General features: G+C 44.9%; 1 protein-coding gene and 1 long non-coding RNA gene across 4 annotated transcripts in view; one reads left to right on the top strand and one right to left on the bottom strand.

The window, feature by feature from the left end:
- The window catches only part of NBEA (neurobeachin), a 366,730-nt gene that overhangs the window by 323,107 nt on the left and 22,966 nt on the right, over positions 1–20,657 (top strand). For 2 of the 3 annotated variants that reach the window (XM_081197851.1, XM_081197849.1), the window contains 2 exons: positions 17,037–17,126; positions 18,946–19,138. In XM_081197851.1, coding sequence (XP_081053977.1) covers positions 17,037–17,126; positions 18,946–19,138 — 283 coding nt within the window. Of the gene's footprint in view, positions 1–16,651; positions 16,715–17,036; positions 17,127–18,945; positions 19,139–20,657 lie in introns of all 3 variants that reach the window. The other variant, XM_081197850.1, reaches the window with a different exon arrangement.
- The window catches only part of LOC308589139, a 79,451-nt gene continuing 66,579 nt past the window's right edge, over positions 7,786–20,657 (bottom strand). Inside the window, exons 4-5 of the long non-coding RNA XR_014009080.1 lie at positions 15,947–16,037; positions 7,786–7,909 (exon numbers count right to left, since the gene is read on the bottom strand). This is a non-coding gene — a long non-coding RNA (uncharacterized lncRNA). The remainder of the gene's footprint in view (positions 7,910–15,946; positions 16,038–20,657) is intronic.

Here is a 20,657-nt window from a genome sequence, read left to right as displayed (position 1 = left end):
TTTGGGGAAAAGATACAGTGAATTCTATCGCTGCATTTCAGGGTGTAAACTAGTCCAGAAATGGCAGGTGTGAACAACATTCACACACCTGCCATTTCTGGTCTAGTTTACTTCTTGGGTATGATCATTTCAAAGAATGGATTTTCTTTCTTTCTCCATTTTCTTTAGGATTAGGCAGTGAAGTCAATAATAAAAAAATATATAGGCCTGGGAACTATAATCTCCACTTCTGAACGTTTTATTTACTTGCAGTTCAGTTGTTAGGAGGCTTACCTGATAATCTGACAGTTGGGATGACTCCCAAAGACTCTCCAAATGCCTAAGAACCTGGTTAGTTGGTAACAATGGTAAGAACTGCTATCGTAAGTTTATAGTTGTGGGAACCAGCACAGGACTGTGAAAATATTCTATAGTTGAACTGGCTACAGCCTTTATCATCCGCTCTGCTCGAGGGCTCCCTTCTGTGTTTTATAAGGAAGTTAGATGAGAGGCTTTCATGCAGCCTCTCTGGAGATCAGGTTGCTGAAGTGTAGGGATTTAGATTTCTCCAAGCCAATAGTTCTTCCCAAGAGATGGGCTTGGACAGTGGCAAGTTTAACAGTATGTCAATCTAAATAGCTCTAGCAATAGCTCTATGAACCCATCCAAAGCAAAAATTAAACTAGAACAGTTTCCTGTTTCTTTAGATTTTTTAAAAAATGTATATTTCAAGAAAGCACAACCCCTCCAAGGATTCCTCAGTAAGCAGGGCTTTTCCCCCACTTCTGACACCTCTCAGGTGGGCGCCATTGCCATTCTAAGAGAACAAGGGAGGTGTTCATGGAGAGTTCTGGCACCTCTTTTTCTAGAAAAATAGCACTTCCAGTAAGAATAGTTAAATAAGTATCATAATCAACCATTCAAATATTGTTCCCCCAGGAAACAATACAAAATAAAACAGCAGGATGGCATTGCATGTAGCAATCTAGATTAGTACAAGTAAAATTTACAGCCACAACACGTTTTTGCAAACCTTGTATGAGAAGGAGGCTTTTCCTGTTTCACAGTTCCATCCAGCATTCTTCTTTGTTTGCTCTAGGCCTTAGCTATTTTAATAATTTGTTTCATTATATTTTTGTTTAAATCATTGTTTGTATTATAATGTCGCTGTTACACATTTTGGAATTTTATTCACATTGAAAGGCAGGATCTAAATATTCTAGATAGAAATATTGGGTTGAGTGTTTCAGACACACTTTGGTTGGACTGTATTATAGTAAATCATTATCTCTCAAAGAAAATTGTGGAAGAGCATGAGTTTTAGGTGTTTGCAAATAAAGACTATAAATTCTCTATGGCTGCTGTTGCCCAGTTCACAGTTGTAAGTAGTTAAGTGCCACTGAAACCAAAGGGCTTCAGTTTCTGTTGAATAGTATCCCATAAAAGAATATTTGGAAGACCTTGAATCTCATTATGCTGAAATTACAAACAAGACTGTAGACTGGTAAGGCTGGTAGTTTGTGGGTTTATTGTTTACCATTAATATACATGTATTTCATGAGTAAGCAATCACCAGGAGCTGTGGGGTTATGCATGGCTATATAAATGTGATATTGTAATATAATCTTTATTCTAACTGAAATTCTATATTGCATGCTTTTCTCTGCTGTATTTTATCAGATATTTCAGGAAAAATATTCTTACAAAAGCCATTATGGACTATATTAGAGCCCCTTGCCATAATCCATGTTTAGTGAAGTTTATAATGTCTGATGTTTTATTGTATTTTAAATATTTTGTTGGAAGCCACCCAGAGTGACTAGGGAAACCCAGCCAGATGTGTGGGGTATAAATAAATTGCTGCTGCTGTTGTTGTTGTTATCCAAAGCTGTGCCCACTACATGACAAAATGTGAGGGGCAGCAGAATTGATAAGAGGTGTAAAGATTTCCCAAGTGTAAGGAAAACCAAACAGAACATCCACCCAAACATTGATGGAAAGTATGCCTGAAAAGTGAAATCCTCACAAGTAAACATGGCATGCATCAGGCCTGTTTTAGGCTGATAATTTTTAAAGCCCACTGTTGAGCTCTTTAAATAAAAACTGAACTAGGCAGCTGTAAGCAATTGCTGTTAAATTTCATGAGCACCAAAAAGCATTTTTATCAGGAGACAGGGGGCAGTTTCAAATTCACAGTAAAGCTTTCTCCTTTCAAGTTATTCAGAATCTTAGCATTTAATTTAGATGAGGATGAAATTCTTTTCAGCCAATGGCTTCTAGGGTCCTTAAAAATATAATTAAATCCAGTGCTTTTTCTTATACAAATAAAAAAGTGAGGCTTGCTGAGCTCATGGTGGGTGGTCAGGCGGAAATATATGAGACCCATTCATGAGAAGCAGTTCCATTAGTAACTTCTGAAAAGCATGATGGAAAATACGTGAGACTTGCCTGAAGACATTTGCATTATTATGGTTTTTATTATTTACTTGTAAACCACATAGAGAATATTGGTTAGTGGGCAGTATATAAATATTAAAAATAAAGAAATACTAACAGAGCAATCCAAACCCCCAATCCACTGTGCTGCAGGGGGTTTGGATGAAGAGGAAATCCTTCCACCAGCCTCCACGTGTCAGGGGGCTCCCAACTCTGCTAGCAAGTACTCAGAAGCACTTGCCCAGATGATGGGCTGAAGCTCCCACTAACAGCATCTCTGCCTTTTCAAAATGGATGCCTTTCTTAGTTCACCAGTATTGTGTTGGTACCTGCTCGTTTGTGTCTAGGTGCACCAATGGCACCTAATGTCTTCCTCCTTGCCAGTTGTACCCTAGTAGTTTGAGACCATGCAAACTTGGCTTCCCCAAAAATATTTTCTAATACCTTGTTCTCTCCTAAATTATTTTACCATTCCTGATCTCTTTTTAAGAGCACTTCCGTTAGAAGGTTACATGATCTTTTCTGGGTGGGTTGGCCAGTTACTTTTTAATGAAGTGGTGAAGTATATGATTAGTATGTGTGATATCATATTCAGCCTATCCAGTCATGGGTCACAGGCAGCTGGAGGCTGAGACCATAGCTAGGAAGGAAATCCATCGCCAGACATCACTTTGTTAGATGGACCATTAGGCTGGATACACATTGCTTCCTAAACTTGCAGGTGCCAACACTCACCATTCTGGATTGCAGAAAGCCACCAGCCCCTTCAGAAGAGTCAGTGCTACAGAAGTTAAAGATGAGAAGTTGAAGGTGAACTGTAGGAACCTGAGGGTGCTTGACTAATGTTGCTTTTAGGTTGTGACTCTCGAAAAGTACTAATGTAATCATAGATTGTCATTTAAAGACCATAGAATTTCAGTAGTGCCCCAGAACTATGGAATAACTAGGCTTATGTGGTTCAATGATTATATCTCCTTTATACCTGGATGGGGGGAAATTAAATTAAGAAGACCTACAATGGGGTAATATACATATACATATACATATACATATACATATACATATACATATACATATACATATACATATACATAGTATATATATTCTTCCATACAGATGTACCACTTAAATCACTGCCATTATATACATTACACTGAAAATACATTTTAAATAATTTGATTTTGTTAGGACTTATGAAGCAGGATTTTTAGCTTCTACACCATTTTCATTTTGGTCTTCATCTCCCAACAGTGCCAGCTGAAGATGCATTTTTGCTTTTCAGTGAAACTCTTCCATGCTTTTAAAGATGCCAAAGCCAAACTGAAATCAATATTCTTCACCTAGCTTGTCACAAGTACTGAATATTTTGATGCTATTTTAACAACTGTAAGCACAAATAAAGAAGCAGGTTCTCATATCATTAGTATGAAACAATAACATCTTCAAACTGCATATGATTTCTACCCAGAGGGCTGTCAGTCTTGCTTGTCTAAAAAACAGAGTGCTTATGGGCTATTAATCATGCTGACTTTGTAGAAATAGCATTAAAAGGAGAAATAGCATTAAAATTAATAGTGTTACTTATTGAGCACAAGAGACAAAACATGAAAATGATTTCAATTCATTATCATATGTGCTTAAGGAAATAGCTCTTCCATCTCCTACAATATTTTTTATTTTGCTGCTTTAATGCAAGATTATGTTTTTCACTTTTCCTTAGGATGTCCCTATTTTCATTGGAGAAATGTTGGAAGGTATGGAGTTATCCGACCCCCAAGCCGTCTGAAGGCAATCCTGTACAGTGGTACCTCGGGTTAAGAACTTAATTCGTTCCGGAGGTCCGTTCTTAACCTGAAACTGTTCTTAACCTGAGATACCACTTTAGCTAACGGGGCCTCCCGCTGCCACCACGCCGCCAGAGCACACTTTCTGTTCTCATCCTGAAGCAAAGTTCTTAACCCGAGGTACTATTTCTGGGTTAGCGGAGTCTATAGCCTGAAGCATCTGTAACCTGAAGCTTCTGTAACCTGAGGTACCACTGTATAGGGAAGGTTTTTTAATGTTTAATGTTTTATTATGTTTTTATATATGTTGGAAGCCGCCCAGAGTGCCTGGGGAAACAAGATGTATGAGGCATAAATAGTAACATTATCATTATGGAACGGGGTGTCCCCATTTTCATCAGAGAAATGTTGGAGGGTATGATATCTGCATTTTCATACATAGACTTATAGTCAGAAATCCTCAAGTCCAATTCATTGCTCAAATTCTAGCATTTTCTGCATACCCAGTGATGGCCACTAGCCTCTACTTAGTGCTTATCATTCCAAGGAAAGAGAGCCCACTGCCTCCCAAGGATAAACGAGCTCTTATCTTTAGGCTGTTTTACTAATATTTTGCTAAAATGTAGAAATTCACAAAAGATTGCGAGGAGTGTCAGCATTCATCTACAAATGCTTCCAGCATTCATGGTCACAAAACAGCAGGAACAAGCCTTAAAGCACTTCTTCTATGTAAGCCCCCATTCAGATTAGATGACACACATACTCTTCAGTGGATTGTAGTCAGTGTTGGAGTTATGGTTTATGCAGTCCTTTTGAGGAGCCCTTTTGGTTCACTTGTGCATGACTAAAAGTATGACAGAGCTAAATGCATAAGAACCAGTTAATTAATAACACGGGCTGCCTTTTTACTCTTATATTATCAAACAATATTTTTTTCATAACACATAACTAACAGCCAGAGTTCTCACTTGCTCTAATACCCCTAGTTACTACTGGATTTTCTAGACACTTCTTAAGATAACCACGAACAGGAGAAAGTTCTGGCAAGTTCTAGTAAAGAACATGTCTGTGTTCTACAGCAGCTATATTTTAATCAGGAAGTAGGAAAAATGAAGAGTGGAAACCACAGCAAATTAGAATCCAGCAATGATATGGCAATTGTTTGTAGTGACATTTCAAGGGTATCCTCTCAGTTAATGATGTATACTAAGATCTTGAGTGCCCCCAGCCATACGGGTTCCTACTGCTGTTCATACCTATAAATCCACTACTGATTGTAGTCAGTTGGTTTTGTTTTTCTTGAGGTGCAACTCACACTTAATTCTTGAAAACAGATTCTCTTTGTAGCTTCAGGGTGAATAAAATGAGGTTTTTTACATTGTGATCAGACTTTTCAAAAGGGCCAGATGGAGATCACATGAAATACCGTGGGAGAAATAAAAAAGATGTTGCTATGGTTCTCACTAGTGCCACGGGGATTTTGTGAGCCTGGCATTATCTTTCTATTGCTACCTGGCTGTGAATATGACATAGGGAAGGTGTTCCATAATTTTTAAGAGGCTACAGAGGTGTTGTATCCATTTCAGAAATATCATTGTCGGAATGAGCCATCAGATAGCGTAGGGAGAAAAATGAAAAGCAGGATGAGGGAAGGACAGCAGACCGTTAAGAGGGGAAGAGGACTGACAAATGCAGAGGATAAGAAAGATAGATGAACCTTCCTCCCCCCTTTTTTTTCTTGAGGTAAACCAGAATGTTCCCTGAAGTGCTTGAAGTGCAGATGTTGTCTTAGGTGTGGTATAACCACAAAGCATCTGGAGCTCTGTTTGCCAGATAGATTTCCTGCTATTCCTTATTGAATAACACCAAAGCTGCATTTTATATACAGTGGTACCTCGGGTTACATATGCTTCAGGTTACAGACTCCACTAACCCAGAAATATTACCTCGGGTTAAGAACTTTGCTTCAGGATGAGAACAGAAATCGTGTTCCGGTGGAGCGGCAGCAGCAGGAGGCCCCATTAGCTAAAGTGGTACCTCAGGTTAAGAACAGACCTCCGGAACGAATTAAGTACTTAACCCGAGGTACCACTGTATGGGGTTTTGATATAATGTCAGTGCTGAATGGACACCCATATGACTGCCAACTTCTGTTGTTGTTTTTTTATAATAAGGGTTTGTTAAGTGGGACTTTGCCCTGATAATACACTTGGCAAGTGGAAAAAGAAAGGAGAAAGAAACCCGCCCCCAAATGACATGTATAAGTGACAAACGCCCATATTTGTAAGACATACCAGTGGAGCAGAGTGGAATCCCATCAGCCTCAACCAGCATGGCTGATGGTCAAGAATTATGGCAGTTGCAGTTCATTCTTATTGTAGATTAATTTATATGTATACCAAAAGACATGCTAAAGTATGTCTAAATGAGCCAGACTAAAGTGCTTGTACACGCCACACATTTAGAGCACATGACTTCCCCCAAAGAACCCTGGGAACTGCTGGGAATTATATCTCTGCAGGAGGTAAACTACTGTTCCCATGATTCTTTGGGGGAAGCCATGTGCTTTAAATGTGTGGTGTGTATGCAGCCTTCATTTCCATTTAAGGCAATGGGACTTACGTAGCACCTAACTTGGTCACTGATTTCCGTGAAACTTAGGAGCAATTAACTTAGTCAGGACCCAACCCATAATGTGTTAGCATAGCATATGTTTTCCATTTCATGTATCATGTGGGTTCAAAACTGATTGCATCTATGAGGTTTCCTTTAGCCAATTCTATGAAATAATGGACAATAAAAAGGCCCTGGAATCATTATCAGTTATCATGTGTCAAGATGATTACAACTGCTGTATTTTAGGTGTCAAAGACATGGTCTAACAGTGTTAACAGCAATCAGACATGTAACAAAACCAATTTAAGCATGTGAAAAAACTCCTGATTGTGACTTGAAACGTCAATGATAACTGTACTAAAGATGTAGGTTAGTTTACTTTTAAGATCACAAAGCTATGGGAATATCTGGTCTTTAATTAATTAGTGTAACTTTAGGGGACAATTTCCTTCTGAATTACAAATACCTTCTCTGCATCCAGTCCATGTAGGAATTGGAAGAAATTTGTATTTGTCTAATTTGACAGGTATATGTAAACTTGAGATCACCTCTCTCTGGCATTTTCCCTTCCTTGAGAATGTTAATTCAAAAGTATTTTGAGACTTGTAATAGATAATAATAGTTGGACCAACATAAACAGTAATATCTGATGCTATCTTTATATTAGCATATAATAGCTTGGCAAGTAGAAGCTGATAGCTGTGCCTGATTTGCAGCCTATACGGGTACTGAAAATTAAGAGGGTTACCATTGACTCCTCTGTATAGAAAATCAGGTGGTAAAAAGCCACTGAGTACATACTAAATAAGATGTATTTAGCTGTAAAATAATGGTTGCCTTTGACAGAATAAATTTAAGTGCCCATCTCTTATAATCTAAACAACCCATCTTATTTAGAAGTTACTGCTGTTTTCAACCTCCCTCTTTGTTAACATAAATCTGTTTGAAGGAGGAGGCAAAATCAATAGCATTGGTGTAAACTGAAGTTGTAGCTGTATAATCAGAATTTGCCAAAGACTGGTCAACTTGAAAGCAAATGTGTAAATTAAAGCCCAGCAGCACTTTGCAAGATTTAATTCATTTCTCTGCTGCATCTGCAAAAGAAAAGAAACATTCTTTAAGCCATTACTATAAAAAGTGGCAGATGAATGTCCATGATTAATATAGATACTCAATATAACATTTTTATTTCAAAATGATGTTTTAAAAGCACAAGAAAATTGCCTTAATGTTGTCAGACTACTGAAAATAAGGGTTATTTGCTTGAATTGTTTATCAAAAGAGCTTTTTCTGGAAACCTTTGCATCCTCAACAGACATTGTTTGGCATTAAACATTTGTATTATTCCTCACACACTCTTATGATTAAATATTTAACACAGAGAGCGGGGAGCAGTCTGGTTCCACAGGAATGTGCATGATAAAATGCTGATGTCTAAAAAAGAAGTTTCTGAAAAATATTTTTTTTTAAATAATTTAAGTTATTTAAGTTCTGGAGAATATATTGTTGTATCAGTGTTTGACTTTCCCAATAGATGTCATGGGGGATGGTAAAAGGCCAAATCCAATGCTCACACAACACACACAGTGTAGAAGGAATGGATCCTACTACACAAGGACAAAAAGAGTACATCTACCGTATTTTTCGCTCTATAAGACGCACCAGACCACAAGACGCACCTAGTTTTGGGAGGAGGAAAACAAGAAAAAACATATTCTGAATCTCAGAAGCCAGAACAGCAAGAGGGATCGCTGCTGTCAGAGCTGCTTGAAGATCCTAGCTCACAGAGGATCACGCTAGCCAGCGATCATTAAGTAAAAGTCTTTATTGAATTACAGTTTCCATTCTCACGCTGCTGCGCGCAAACTCTACGTCTAGTAGCTAGATCGGCGAAGCTCTGTCTGAGTCTCCGCCCCGTGTGCACCAACTTAATATCCTAGCCTTGCTCCACCTTTTCCGCCTGACTGTCCTCCTCTGGGTCCCTCTACCCCCCGGGGCTTCTTCCTTCCGGGATTCTTCTGACGCTGACCCGGACCCTCCTGCCTCCTTGCGCCGGGCTTTAGGACCTGGTTCCCTTTCGGGGCTGCTTACTGCGCCGCCTTCCTCTGCATTTGAACTTGGCGCGCGCGCCCAACCTTCCACCTTCCTCTTAACCGTTTCTTCGCTCCCCGATGGAGGTGTGGCCACTCCTGACTCATGCCCTCCCTCCTGTGGTGAGCTGCCAGCGCTTCCCCCCTGGCTCCCTTCCTCTTCCCTGCTTCCTGGCGGTGACGCTGGTCCCGATTTCCAGCTGCTCCCCCCTGAGTCCCTTCTGGCTCTATCTTCCTGGGGTGCCCCCCTTGACTCCCCCCTTGCCCTGGCCACTGGTGCTCCTTTCTGTGAATCCTCTGATTCACTGGAAAGACTAGGAGATCTCGGGTCGTCGTCATCACTCATCTTTTCTTCTGCCTCCTCCCCTTCGCTCTCTGTTTCCTCCCTTGCCCGTGCCTCTGCTCCTAAACCCCTGACATCCATCCCCCCCTCGAAGCCCCCATTCCCCCCTCCCCTCCTTCCGGTGCTGGAGCTGGGGGCTGCTGTTGCAAAGGGACGAACGTCGGATATCGGTCGCTTCCCGTGGCGGGCCTCCATCTGAAGTCTTCCGGTTCTTCCTCCCTGCTCTCGTCGACGACGGTCACCTCCGCTTCCATCTCTGTGCCGCCGTGCTCGAAACCAGGGTCGTCCCCGAAAATGTCCATGTCCGTCTCTCCCTCACTCCCTCCTGGCGGCGTTGCTCGTCCTGAGCATTCCAGCCACTTTCTGCGGAACTGCTCCTCTGGCCTATCGTCCCACCAATACGAGGGTTCTGAGGCGGATCCCGAGGGTGACCCCTCCGGGGAACGGACGTCTCGTGTCGGTTCCTCGTCCGAGTCGAACCCCCGGAACGTGCTGGCCGAAAGCGTGGGCGTGAAAAGCCAGTCGTCGAAAAAGTCTGCTGGCATAGGTCTATGTGGGAAGAGGGCATGAAACTCGTCTTTGAGCAGAGGTTCGTCTAAGGCGTAGCCCGGCACCCAGCTGTTCGCACTGGCCGGGGTGCCCTCCTTGGCGAGAAAGTATTCTACCCCCTCTTCCCCCCATCTGGAGTCCAAAATCTCCGTGACTTCGTTGATGCGCTCCTTCTGTGCCACTCCCGCGTGCCCTGTTCTGTCTCTGGCCGGACTCGGCGCCGTTCCGGGTTCCTGGAACCTGTGCGGTGCCTTGTAGGGAGTGAGCACCGATCTGTGGAATACCGGATGCATTCTGGAACCCTCCGGAAGTGCCAGTCTGAAAGCTACCGGGTTGACCTGCTCTTCGACTTGGTAGGGCCCCAGTTGCTTATGCCCTAGTTTCTTCTTGGCCAACGACCTGGCCGGCACTGCGTGGGCTGCTAACCAAACCCAGTCTCCCACGTGGAGCTCTTCTCCAACCCTTCTGTGCTTGTCTGCTTGTACCTTGTATGCGTGCTTGGCCAGCTCCAGGTGGCGCCTCAGCTGATCGTGGACTTCCTGCAGCTCCGACGCGAACGCATCTGCTGTCTGCGGCTCCCCCTCCCCCATTCTTTCCAGTCCCGGGAAGGTTCTGGGGTGCCTCCCGTTGTTGGCGAAGAACGGCGTGACCCCCGTGGACACGTGCTTCGTGTTGTTGTAGGCGAACTCGGCAAGCGGCAGGTAATCCACCCACGTCGCAGGCTGTTGATTTGCATAACATCTCAGGTACTGCTGCATGATGGCATTGACCCGCTCCGCTTGCCCGTTGGTCTGCGGGTGTCTCGCCGACGCCAGGTTGATCTTGACGTTCAGGAAGCCCATCAGCTTCTGCCAGAAATTCGAGATGAACTGCCGCCCCCGGTCGGACAGAATAGACCGTGGCAGACCGTGAACCTTGAACACGTGGTCTATGAACAGTTTGGCGGTTTGCTCCGCCGTGGCCACCTTAGCACACGGAATGAAATGGGCCATCTTGGAAAACAGGTCCACCACCACCAGCACTGCCGTCTTGCCCCTTGAGCTGGGCAGATCCGTGACAAAGTCCAGGGCCACCCTTTCCCAAGGTTCGACCGGAGTTTGCAGCGGTTCCAACAGTCCGGCCGGCGGTTTGTGCACTGGCTTGGCCCTCTGGCAGGTGTCACACCTCGCCACGTAGTCTGCGACCTCCCCTCTCATTCCAGGCCACCAGAAATCCCTGGCTACTAATTCCACCGTCTTCTCCTTGCCAAAGTGCCCGGCCGTGGGCGCGTCGTGCAGCTGCTGCAGCACCTTGGCTCGAAGTTCGTCTCCCGGCACGTAGATGGCCCCTTTACGGATGAGCAATCCATCTCTTAGCTGGAAACCGTCGGCCGCTGCCTTGCCCCTTTGCACCTCTGCCATCTTTGCTTGTGCGAAGGAGTCCCCCTGCAACGCTCGTCGCACCGCCTCTAGGTCCACGGTCGCCGCGGCGCACGCCCACACTGTCGGTGCGAAGATGTGCATGGCGGCCGCTGGTGTTGCGTCCTCCAGATACTGTGGCTTACGGGAGAGAGCGTCTGCCATGATGTTGGTGTCCCCCGGGACATACTCTATTCGGAAGTCGAAGTTCGCAAAGAACTCAGCCCAACGTATCTGCCTCTGGTTCAGGAACTGTGCCGTGCGCCAGTGCTCTAGATTCTTGTGGTCCGTGCAAACCTGCACCGTGTGCTTGGCGCCGATCAGAAAGTGCCTCCACGCCTTGAACGCTGCGTGAATGGCCAGCAACTCCCTGTCCCATATGGTGTAGTTCTGCTCGGACTTGCTGAGCTTCCTGGAGTAAAACGCTCCCGGTCGCCACACCCCCTGCGGGTCTTTCTGCAGCAGGACCGCCCCCACGGCTCTGTCCGAAGCGTCTGTCTCCACCCTCATCGGCTTGCTGGGGTTGACATGAAGCAGCTGCTCTTCCGACGCGAAGAGACGCTTGAGTGCCTGAAAGGACTGCTCCGCCTGCTCTGTCCAAATGAACTTCTTTTTCTTGGAGCTAAGCGTGTCAGTGATGGCCGCCGTCTGCATCGCGAAGCCCTTGATAAACTTGCGATAGAAGTTCGCAAAGCCGACAAACCGTTGGACCTCCTTCCGGTTGCGCGGGCTCTTCCAATCCAACACCGCTCGAACCTTGGCGCTGTCCATGGCGAGCCCCTTGTCAGACAGCTTGTAGCCCAGAAAATCCACCTCCGGCACGTCAAATTGGCACTTCTCCAGCTTGGCGTAGAGCCTATGTTGCTTTAGCCTGCTCAGCACTTCCTTGACGTGTTTGTCATGCTCCTGCTGCGACTCCGAAAAGATCAGGATGTCATCTAAGAAACAGACGCACGTCTTGTAGAGAAGTCCCGCCAACACGTGATGCATAAATGCTTGAAAAACGTGGGAGCCATTTTGCAATCCAAAAGGCATAACTCTATATTCGTAGGTCCCCAGTGGCGTGAACATGGCTGTCTTCCACTCATCACCCTCCCGCATGCGAATGAGGTTGTACGCCCCCCGCAGGTCCAACTTGGTGAACACTCTGCCCTTCCGTACCTTTGCGAGGAGGTCGTCAATTCGGGGCATGGGGAAGTCCGATGGCCTAGTCACACTGTTCAAAATCCTGTAATCCACTACGAGTCTCTTTTGGGGCGTGTCCCGCTTCTTAACAAAGAATACGGGACTGCCCCCCACTGCCTTGGACTCCCGGATGAAGCCGCGCTGCAAATTATGATCAATGAACTCCTTGAGTTCTTGCAGTTCGTCCTCTGACATGGAATACAGTCTCCCTTTAGGCAGCGCCGCCCCCGGCAGCAGGTCAATTTTGCAGTCATATGGTCTGTGAGGGGGTAGCCTGTCTGCCTCCTTCTCGCAGAAAACTTCCAAAAATTCAGCGTACTTGTGGGGAATCGCTTGCAGCGTGCCTAGCAGCAGCTGTGACTCCTCTTCCTCTCCTTCCTGCCTGGGCACGATGCAGTGTTCAGCACAAAAGGAAGAGCCGAAGGTCAGCTGCCTCTGGTACCAAGCCATCGTTGGGCTGTGCTTGTCCAGCCAACTCATGCCCAATACAACGGGCGTGTCAGATAGTTGAGTGACGTTGAAGCTGATGATTTCTCTGTGATTCCCAAGTCGCATCACCATTGGTGGCGTCTGCTTCACCACTTGCCCCCCGAGCAGCTCCCTGCCATCCACCGTGACAACCTGCAGGGGCAGTGTGGCCGGCAGCAACTGCACAGCGTGCCTGTCGACAAAGTCCTGCCCTATAAAGTCCGCATTGCTGCCTGAGTCAATGGTGATTGGCACGTCTATGGTGATTCCATTGGGCAGCTGGAGAGATGCTGTGAGCCTCACTACTGGTTTGGGCGGGAGGGGGTTCACGGGCTGTAAAATCTCTGGGGACTGCGTCACTAACACGTCTGGCTGGGCCCCAGTGCCTCTTCCTCCAGCCAGACTGCGTCGTTTCCCTGCTGTGGTCCTCCTTGCTGCGTTGCTGCAGTCACCATTGCTGAGGCTGCAGTGAGCTTGTGGGGCCTCTGGGGACACTCTTTTGCCATATGCCCTGGTTCCTCACAGACGTAACACTTCCTGTTCCCTCTAGGAGGCTTCGCTTTCACTGCTGCCGGTGCTAGGGCTCTGGTTGCTGACTGAGCCCTTGCACCTCCAACCTCCATAGGTTCGGCTCCTCCTCCTGGCGGAGGCGTGGATTGCGCCCGCGCTGCTTCTCTGGGAAGGAAGGAGGGGCCCCCGGCTGGTTCGCGCCCTCCACGCCCTTCGTCCTTGCTCCACGGACGTCCTTCCAGCCTCACCCCCACTGCCAGTGCCCTCTGAACGACCTCCTGGGTGGTTCGGGGTCTCTCCCCCCTCGCGATCTCATCTTTAATCGAGTTGTGCAGCCCCTCCCAAAAGAGGTCTCTTACAGGAGCCGAATCTCTGTCCCATTCCAGGGCACTGACCAAGGCGAAAAAGCGGGCATGATACTGCCTGACGCTGGCCCTCCCTTGTCTCAGCCCATGCACCTCCTTCCGTGCAAGATCCACGTCAATACTTGATAAAAAGCACCCATCCATCGCTTTAATAAAGGCATCCGCATTCTGGAGCGCCGGATCCTTATCTCTCCATAAATTGCGTAGCCATGCTTTCGCATCCCCATGCAGATGGGACATGATGAACCCCACTCTCTCTTGTTCATCTCTAAAGTCTTTATGCAGCAGTTGCAGTGCGCACAGTACGTCGGCTCTAAAGTTGGGATACTGTTGCAGGTTCCCATCGAAGTGAGAGACCAGCCCGCCTGTCCGTCTCGCCAACCCAATTCCCTCCTGCCGGGGTGTCTGCTTTGTCAGCACGTCTAACCTGACCTGGAGATCCCTGCAGGCGGCAGCTGCCTCCTCCTCTCTCTTCCTGGATGCGAGAACCTCGGCGTTCAGTTGTGCCACTGCTTTTCTGAGGTCCTCTATCTGCTGCTCAGCCGTCATGTCGTCTGCCGTTCGTGAGCTCGCTAGTAGGCACCTGTTTCTCTCCCCTCCTCGAGGCTGTAGATGCCCACAATGGTGAGACGGAGCTTACTGTCAGAGCTGCTTGAAGATCCTAGCTCACAGAGGATCACGCTAGCCAGCGATCATTAAGTAAAAGTCTTTATTGAATTACAGTTTCCATTCTCACGCTGCTGCGCGCAAACTCTACGTCTAGTAGCTAGATCGGCGAAGCTCCGTCTGAGTCTCCGCCCCGTGTGCACCAACTTAATATCCTAGCCTTGCTCCACCTTTTCCGCCTGACTGTCCTCCTCTGGGTCCCTCTACCCCCCGGGGCTTCTTCCTTCCGGGATTCTTCTGACGCTGACCCGGACCCTCCTGCCTCCTTGCGCCGGGCTTTAGGACCTGGTTCCCTTTCGGGGCTGCTTACTGCGCCGCCTTCCTCTGCATTTGAACTTGGCGCGCGCGCCCAACCTTCCACCTTCCTCTTAACCGTTTCTTCGCTCCCCGATGGAGGTGTGGCCACTCCTGACTCATGCCCTCCCTCCTGTGGTGAGCTGCCAGCGCTTCCCCCCTGGCTCCCTTCCTCTTCCCTGCTTCCTGGCGGTGACGCTGGTCCCGATTTCCAGCTGCTCCCCCCTGAGTCCCTTCTGGCTCTATCTTCCTGGGGTGCCCCCCTTGACTCCCCCCTTGCCCTGGCCACTGGTGCTCCTTTCTGTGAATCCTCTGATTCACTGGAAAGACTAGGAGATCTCGGGTCGTCGTCATCACTCATCTTTTCTTCTGCCTCCTCCCCTTCGCTCTCTGTTTCCTCCCTTGCCCGTGCCTCTGCTCCTAAACCCCTGACAGCTGCGCAGTGAAAGCAGCAATCCCTCTTGCTGTTCTGGCTTCTGGAATAGCTGCGCAGCCTGCATTCACTCCATAAGACGCACACACACTTCCCCTTACTTTTTAGGAGGGAAAAAGTGAGTCTTATAGAGCAAAAAATACGGTAGTTTTCTATGTTCAACATACGCAGGTTGTTAATTGGAACCACTGGTGTTTAAAAAACAACCAATGACTTGGAGGAGGAGGAGAGCCCAGCATCAGCACCTGGCATTTAGGCAAATGTGGGGGTCCCACTGATCCTGAATTTAACATTATTTTAAGAGTCCCCCTCCCTAGTGTTTCCTGGCCCTGCACTTTACGTAGCAACAGCCATGGAGAAGACTTTTCCTTGCCCATTGACAGTGCCACCTGCAAGGCCTCCCCCACTGATCTCATAGTAAGTCTTGCAAGAGGGGCAGCTCCAGCCCCTAGCCATTCAGGGCTTTGTGCTTCGGTACCAAAGCCTTGAATTTAGCCCAATAGCTGACCAGCAGCCACTACAATGCTTTAAGAAGTGGTGGCACATTGTCCTGTATTTTGCACCAGCTGCATCTCCTGGACCATTTTCAAGGCTAGCCCCACATAGAGCACTTATTGGAGTCCAATAGGGAGGTTCTTAGAGCATGAGTCTCTGAAGCCAGGCTATAGGTGGAGAACCAGGTGTAGCTTGCCACTGAAGCTACCTGAGCCTCAAATACCAGCTTAGAATCAAGGAAGTAGTACCCCTAAGCCACATACCTGATCCTTCGGGGCAAATGCAACCCCACCCAAAACAGGTCATTTCCCTAATCCAAATAAAGGAACCACTCACCCACAGCACCTCTGTATTTTCAGGCTCAATTTATTGGCCTTCATCCAGTCCATAACAGCCTCCAGGCACCAGTGTAGCACCTGCCCAACCTCTTCCGATTCATGTGAAATGGAGAGAGAGAGAGAGAAAGCTGAGTGTCATCAGCATATTGATGGCATCACACTTCAAATCCCTGGGTGTTTTGCTACTAAATCCAAGTCTGAAGCCAAATGGGAATGGCCACTATAAAAAAATGATTTAAGATCAGTTTTCTGGGTTTTGTTCTAGAATAAATATGATTTTTTCTTTAAAGATGTCTGTCTGAAGGACAAGTTCTACTTCTGCTTTAAATTGCTCCTTTTAATTTCTAAAATAAATTTTATAACAATGTGGACCAAATCATGGGCACAGCTAAATATTCTTAGTTAGAAAAGCATGCACTTAGTGAGAACAAAGCACACCAAAATTACTCATATAAGCATGTCACGTTAAATAGTTTTCCCCGAGAGGGGGCAATGACAATAAAGATATTATTATTATTATTATTATTATTATTATTATTATTATTATTATAGCATACTTGATCTTCCACACTTATGCCTTGTTGTTGATATATGAATCATTTGTAATTGTTGGTTTTGTTGTAAATTTTTGTATTATTTTTTTTAGATTTGTGTTTCCCCCAAAAAATTATTTCACATTTTCTTTTTCTTTTTTTCATTTAAGATTCCAGAAGCTTATTTTATTAGGGATCCTCATACTTTCCTCCTTACAAAGGACTTTATTAAGGTATACATGCTGTATTTAGTGCAGAGAAATCTCACAAGACCTTAACTGCATGTCCTCACAGGTTAACATTTTCACATGCATTTCCAGCTACTTGAAATAGGAATGGTTAGTTGGTTAACTGAAGCATGCTTGAAAGGAGAAGCAAAGCTTGTCTACAAAATACTAACACTTGGATGAGTCTGCAGCCTGGGAGAAGAGCACCCGGTGAATTTTCTGGACTTTTTTCATGGCTGACTTGGGATATGCTTGCATTGTCAAGGAGTGTGTTGACCTATCTCTTTGATGCATATTGATTATGACAATCACTCTCCTTTCCCTGCAGGCCATGGAGGCACAGATACAGAACTTTGGACAGACGCCATCTCAGTTGCTTATTGAGCCACATCCGCCTCGGAGCTCTGCCATGCACCTGGTGAGATATAACTGCTTGTTGGGAATTTATTTCCTCTGAATCTGAGGATCCTTTATAGGTCATAAAATACCAATTTAAGTAACACTTTCTCTTTATGTGCCCTGAGTTCCCCACAAACACTGTATGTTTTACTCTGTGCAGATAAATTGCATGATTATAGTATAATGGTAAATTTGTGGCTTGACAGTCACAGATTTTGTTTTCCCCAGTTCCTTGGTTTTCTTTTAACAAGTCCCTCTCATCATGAATATGTATTTGATGAATACTATTGTGCAAAATAAAAAAGCCCAGAAGATTTTCTTATGGTGGGGATCATATTGCAAGAAGAGAATGCAGCATTAGGAAATGATTTATGTGATTTATGAACACTGGCTACTTGTCAGAAGTGAGGAATTGTAGTTCAAATCATGTGGGAAACCTCCAGCCCACTCTCTAGAGAGGACACAGTGTGCACTTTTAACTTCAGTTTGAACTCCCAAATCATTCCTATCCATTCTTTTGTGTATTTATTCCAGAAGAAGAAAAAATCCATTATTCACCTAAAACTGGAAACAATGAGATCTGTTTTTATTTTTGCTCTTTGTTTGGAACATCATAACTATCAGGATTTTTTAAATAAAGTTTCAGTAAATTCCAAAGTATAGTGTTTTTGACAGTTTTTAAAAAAAACTTAGAGGAGACATAGTATAAGTAATAATTTTGGCGGCACTGAACTTTCAATAATAATAATAATAATAATAATAATAATAATAATAATAATAATAATAATAATTTATATCCCGCCCTCCCCGGCCAAAGCCGGGCTCAGAGCGGCTAACATCATACAAGTAAGACAATGCATAAAACAAGCGATCAATAAATTAAGGTACACCCCACAATTAATTCAAAAAATTACAATTAAAACTGGACAAGTGGCAATCTTCAGGTTAAAATTGAAGGCGGTTAAAAACAGTAATCAAGGCTGTCTGAAATATTTTATTTAATATAAAAAGCAGTTTACATTGTTAGATTAAGGACAAGATTGTTAAAAATCCTATATGTCAACTTAGAATGCATAATGCTTCTGAAAACAAATTTCATTAGCAGTGTTCTCCTCATCACTCTTAGTTTTCAAACATTTTATTTATTTGTTATTCAAAGACAAAAATAACTGTTTATATACTTATCCATACATGTGCCTCCAACCCAAAGAGCCTGAGGGATGTCCATCGGTTTCCATGGGCTTGGGGAGCCACACTAGATTTTTTTTTTAGAAAAAATATTTTTGAAACAGTAGTCACACATGCATGCATACTTACCACATAATGCACATGGGGCTGCCATTTTCAACAGAGCCCAATATTTCTTCTTAAAATGTATAGGGTTTTTTGTCCTGTGGGTGCCATTAAAATCAGTGTTGCCATTGGCTTCTATGAAACTGTTAACTGGTTGTTTTTCAGCCGCTGCATTATATATAATGTAAACCTTATGAAAGATGTAAGTGGTGCTTGTGTTTGATTGACACTGTCACTATATGAAGTGCTGTAACTATTGAGATATTCTTTCTGTTAATGCTGACTTTATCATTTCACACCCTGTAATGATAACCCAATGGACCTTAACCATACCTCTTCTCTATTTCCCCTTGTGTAATGCTCCACCAATAGCTTTGCTAGTTTTGGTGTCCTGTTCTTGTAGCTTAGATGTGCATATAACATTGTTCCCCCTGTATGTGCAAATGCTTCCTGATTCGCTTAACCTTATTTTCCCCTCAGACCTCTTCACTAATTGTGTTATCCCTTCTGTTTTCTTCTGCTCTCTTCTCCTTTCTACTCAACAGTGTTTCCTTCCACAGAGTCCACTTATGTTTAAAGATCAGATGCAGCAGGATGTTATAATGGTTCTCAAATTTCCATCAAATTCTCCTGTCACACATGTGGCAGCCAACACGCTTCCGCATCTTACTATTCCTGCCGTGGTAACTGTGACTTGCAGCCGACTTTTTGCAGTGAATAGATGGCACAACACTGTAGGTATGTCTTCCTAAAGAGAGTTTGTCTTGAACTTTCCACAAAGAATTCTTTTAGTTGCAAATAGATATTATTTGGACTATTGCTATACTTCAGTTGTTGTTTTTGTTGTTTTTGTTGTTTACTTACTACAAAACCTCTCTAAGCAACATAGAATTGTAGAGTTGGAAGGGACTCCGAGGGTTATCTATATCTAGTCCACAGTTTAGAGCCAAAAACCTAGCATAAAATCGAAAACAATACATTCAAGTACCGGTAAATTCTTTATTATTATCATTTATTGACTTTTTATTTATTGAATAAAACCACAACAGCAACCCATACACAGACACACCAAAACAGCAGAAACGTCAGCAGCAGAAAACATTTCATCAGTAAACATCAGAACATTTATTGTGATGCGTCAAATGCCTGGGAGAAAAGCTTTTATCTGGCACTGAAAGGATGTTAATGTTGGCACCAAGCAGACCTTACTTGGAGAGCATTCCACAAGCAGGGAGCTACAACTGAAAATACCTTCCAGTGCTCTCCACCCTCTGAGAATGCACCCAGAGGAGGGCCTCACATAACAACCAAAGGTTCATATTTGGAGAGGCGCATTGAATGAGGCTTGGAAATGTACAGGCAACCAGTGTGGCTGTGCTAAAATCAATGATACATGATCAATTTACCCTGAGCTTGTCAACAGTATAGCCTGTCTGCACTAGCTGTAACTTCTTCAAAGGCACCTCCGCATAAAGCACATGCAGTAATCCAATCTTAAGGTTACCAGAGCATTGATTACTGCAGCCGGGTTATGCCTGTCCAGACAGGGTTGTGGTTGAGCCCCCAGCCTAGGCTGGTTTAAGACACTCCTCACCACCTGTGCCTCAAGGAACAGCAGTTGCTTCAGAAGGACCCCCAAACTACAGACAAGCTTTCTGAGTGATTGTGTGCCCATCTAGAGCAGGCTGCACAGCCCTCTAGCACCATCTCAGTCTTCTGTGGATTAAGCCTGAGTTTGTTGGCTGTTGTCCAGTCCACTATCACAATCAGACAGTTTCAGCACATTCACTGCCTCATCAGAAGTACATATCACCAGCAGCACTGATAGCAATGCACTCCACTGGTCTAAAATTAGATATTTGGATACAGCGTAGTTTTCTTCGGGAATGATCTTGCCACTTTCTCAGGTTGCCTGGAACTACTCCATCTTGTAACAAAACATCATTGTATCCTTGGCCCAACCATCCCCTTCTTGCCTGATTTTCTAAGCCATTTTGTCCAGAACACCACAACACCTTTGCTGTAGGCCAAGGGTGGAGACCCTCAGGCTTGGAGACCCTCCTTGAGAACACTTCCAGGCTGCCTATTCTCCCACAGGCCAATCCTTCTGAGTACTTTTGCCTGACTAAATGTCTCTTCGAACAGTGATGGTGCTTCTTACCTGCCTAGAACGAGGATGGAGAGATCTGTGGTATGTGAGTGAGGCAACCTCTGACTTTTGCCCAGCTGCAATGTAGTCTACTAAAAGTCACTTTTG

Source organism: Podarcis bocagei (assembly GCF_964188305.1).
Source record: "Podarcis bocagei genome assembly, chromosome: 6".
Taxonomy (NCBI): domain Eukaryota; kingdom Metazoa; phylum Chordata; class Lepidosauria; order Squamata; family Lacertidae; genus Podarcis; species Podarcis bocagei.
This window is presented reverse-complemented; position numbering and strand designations above follow the sequence as displayed.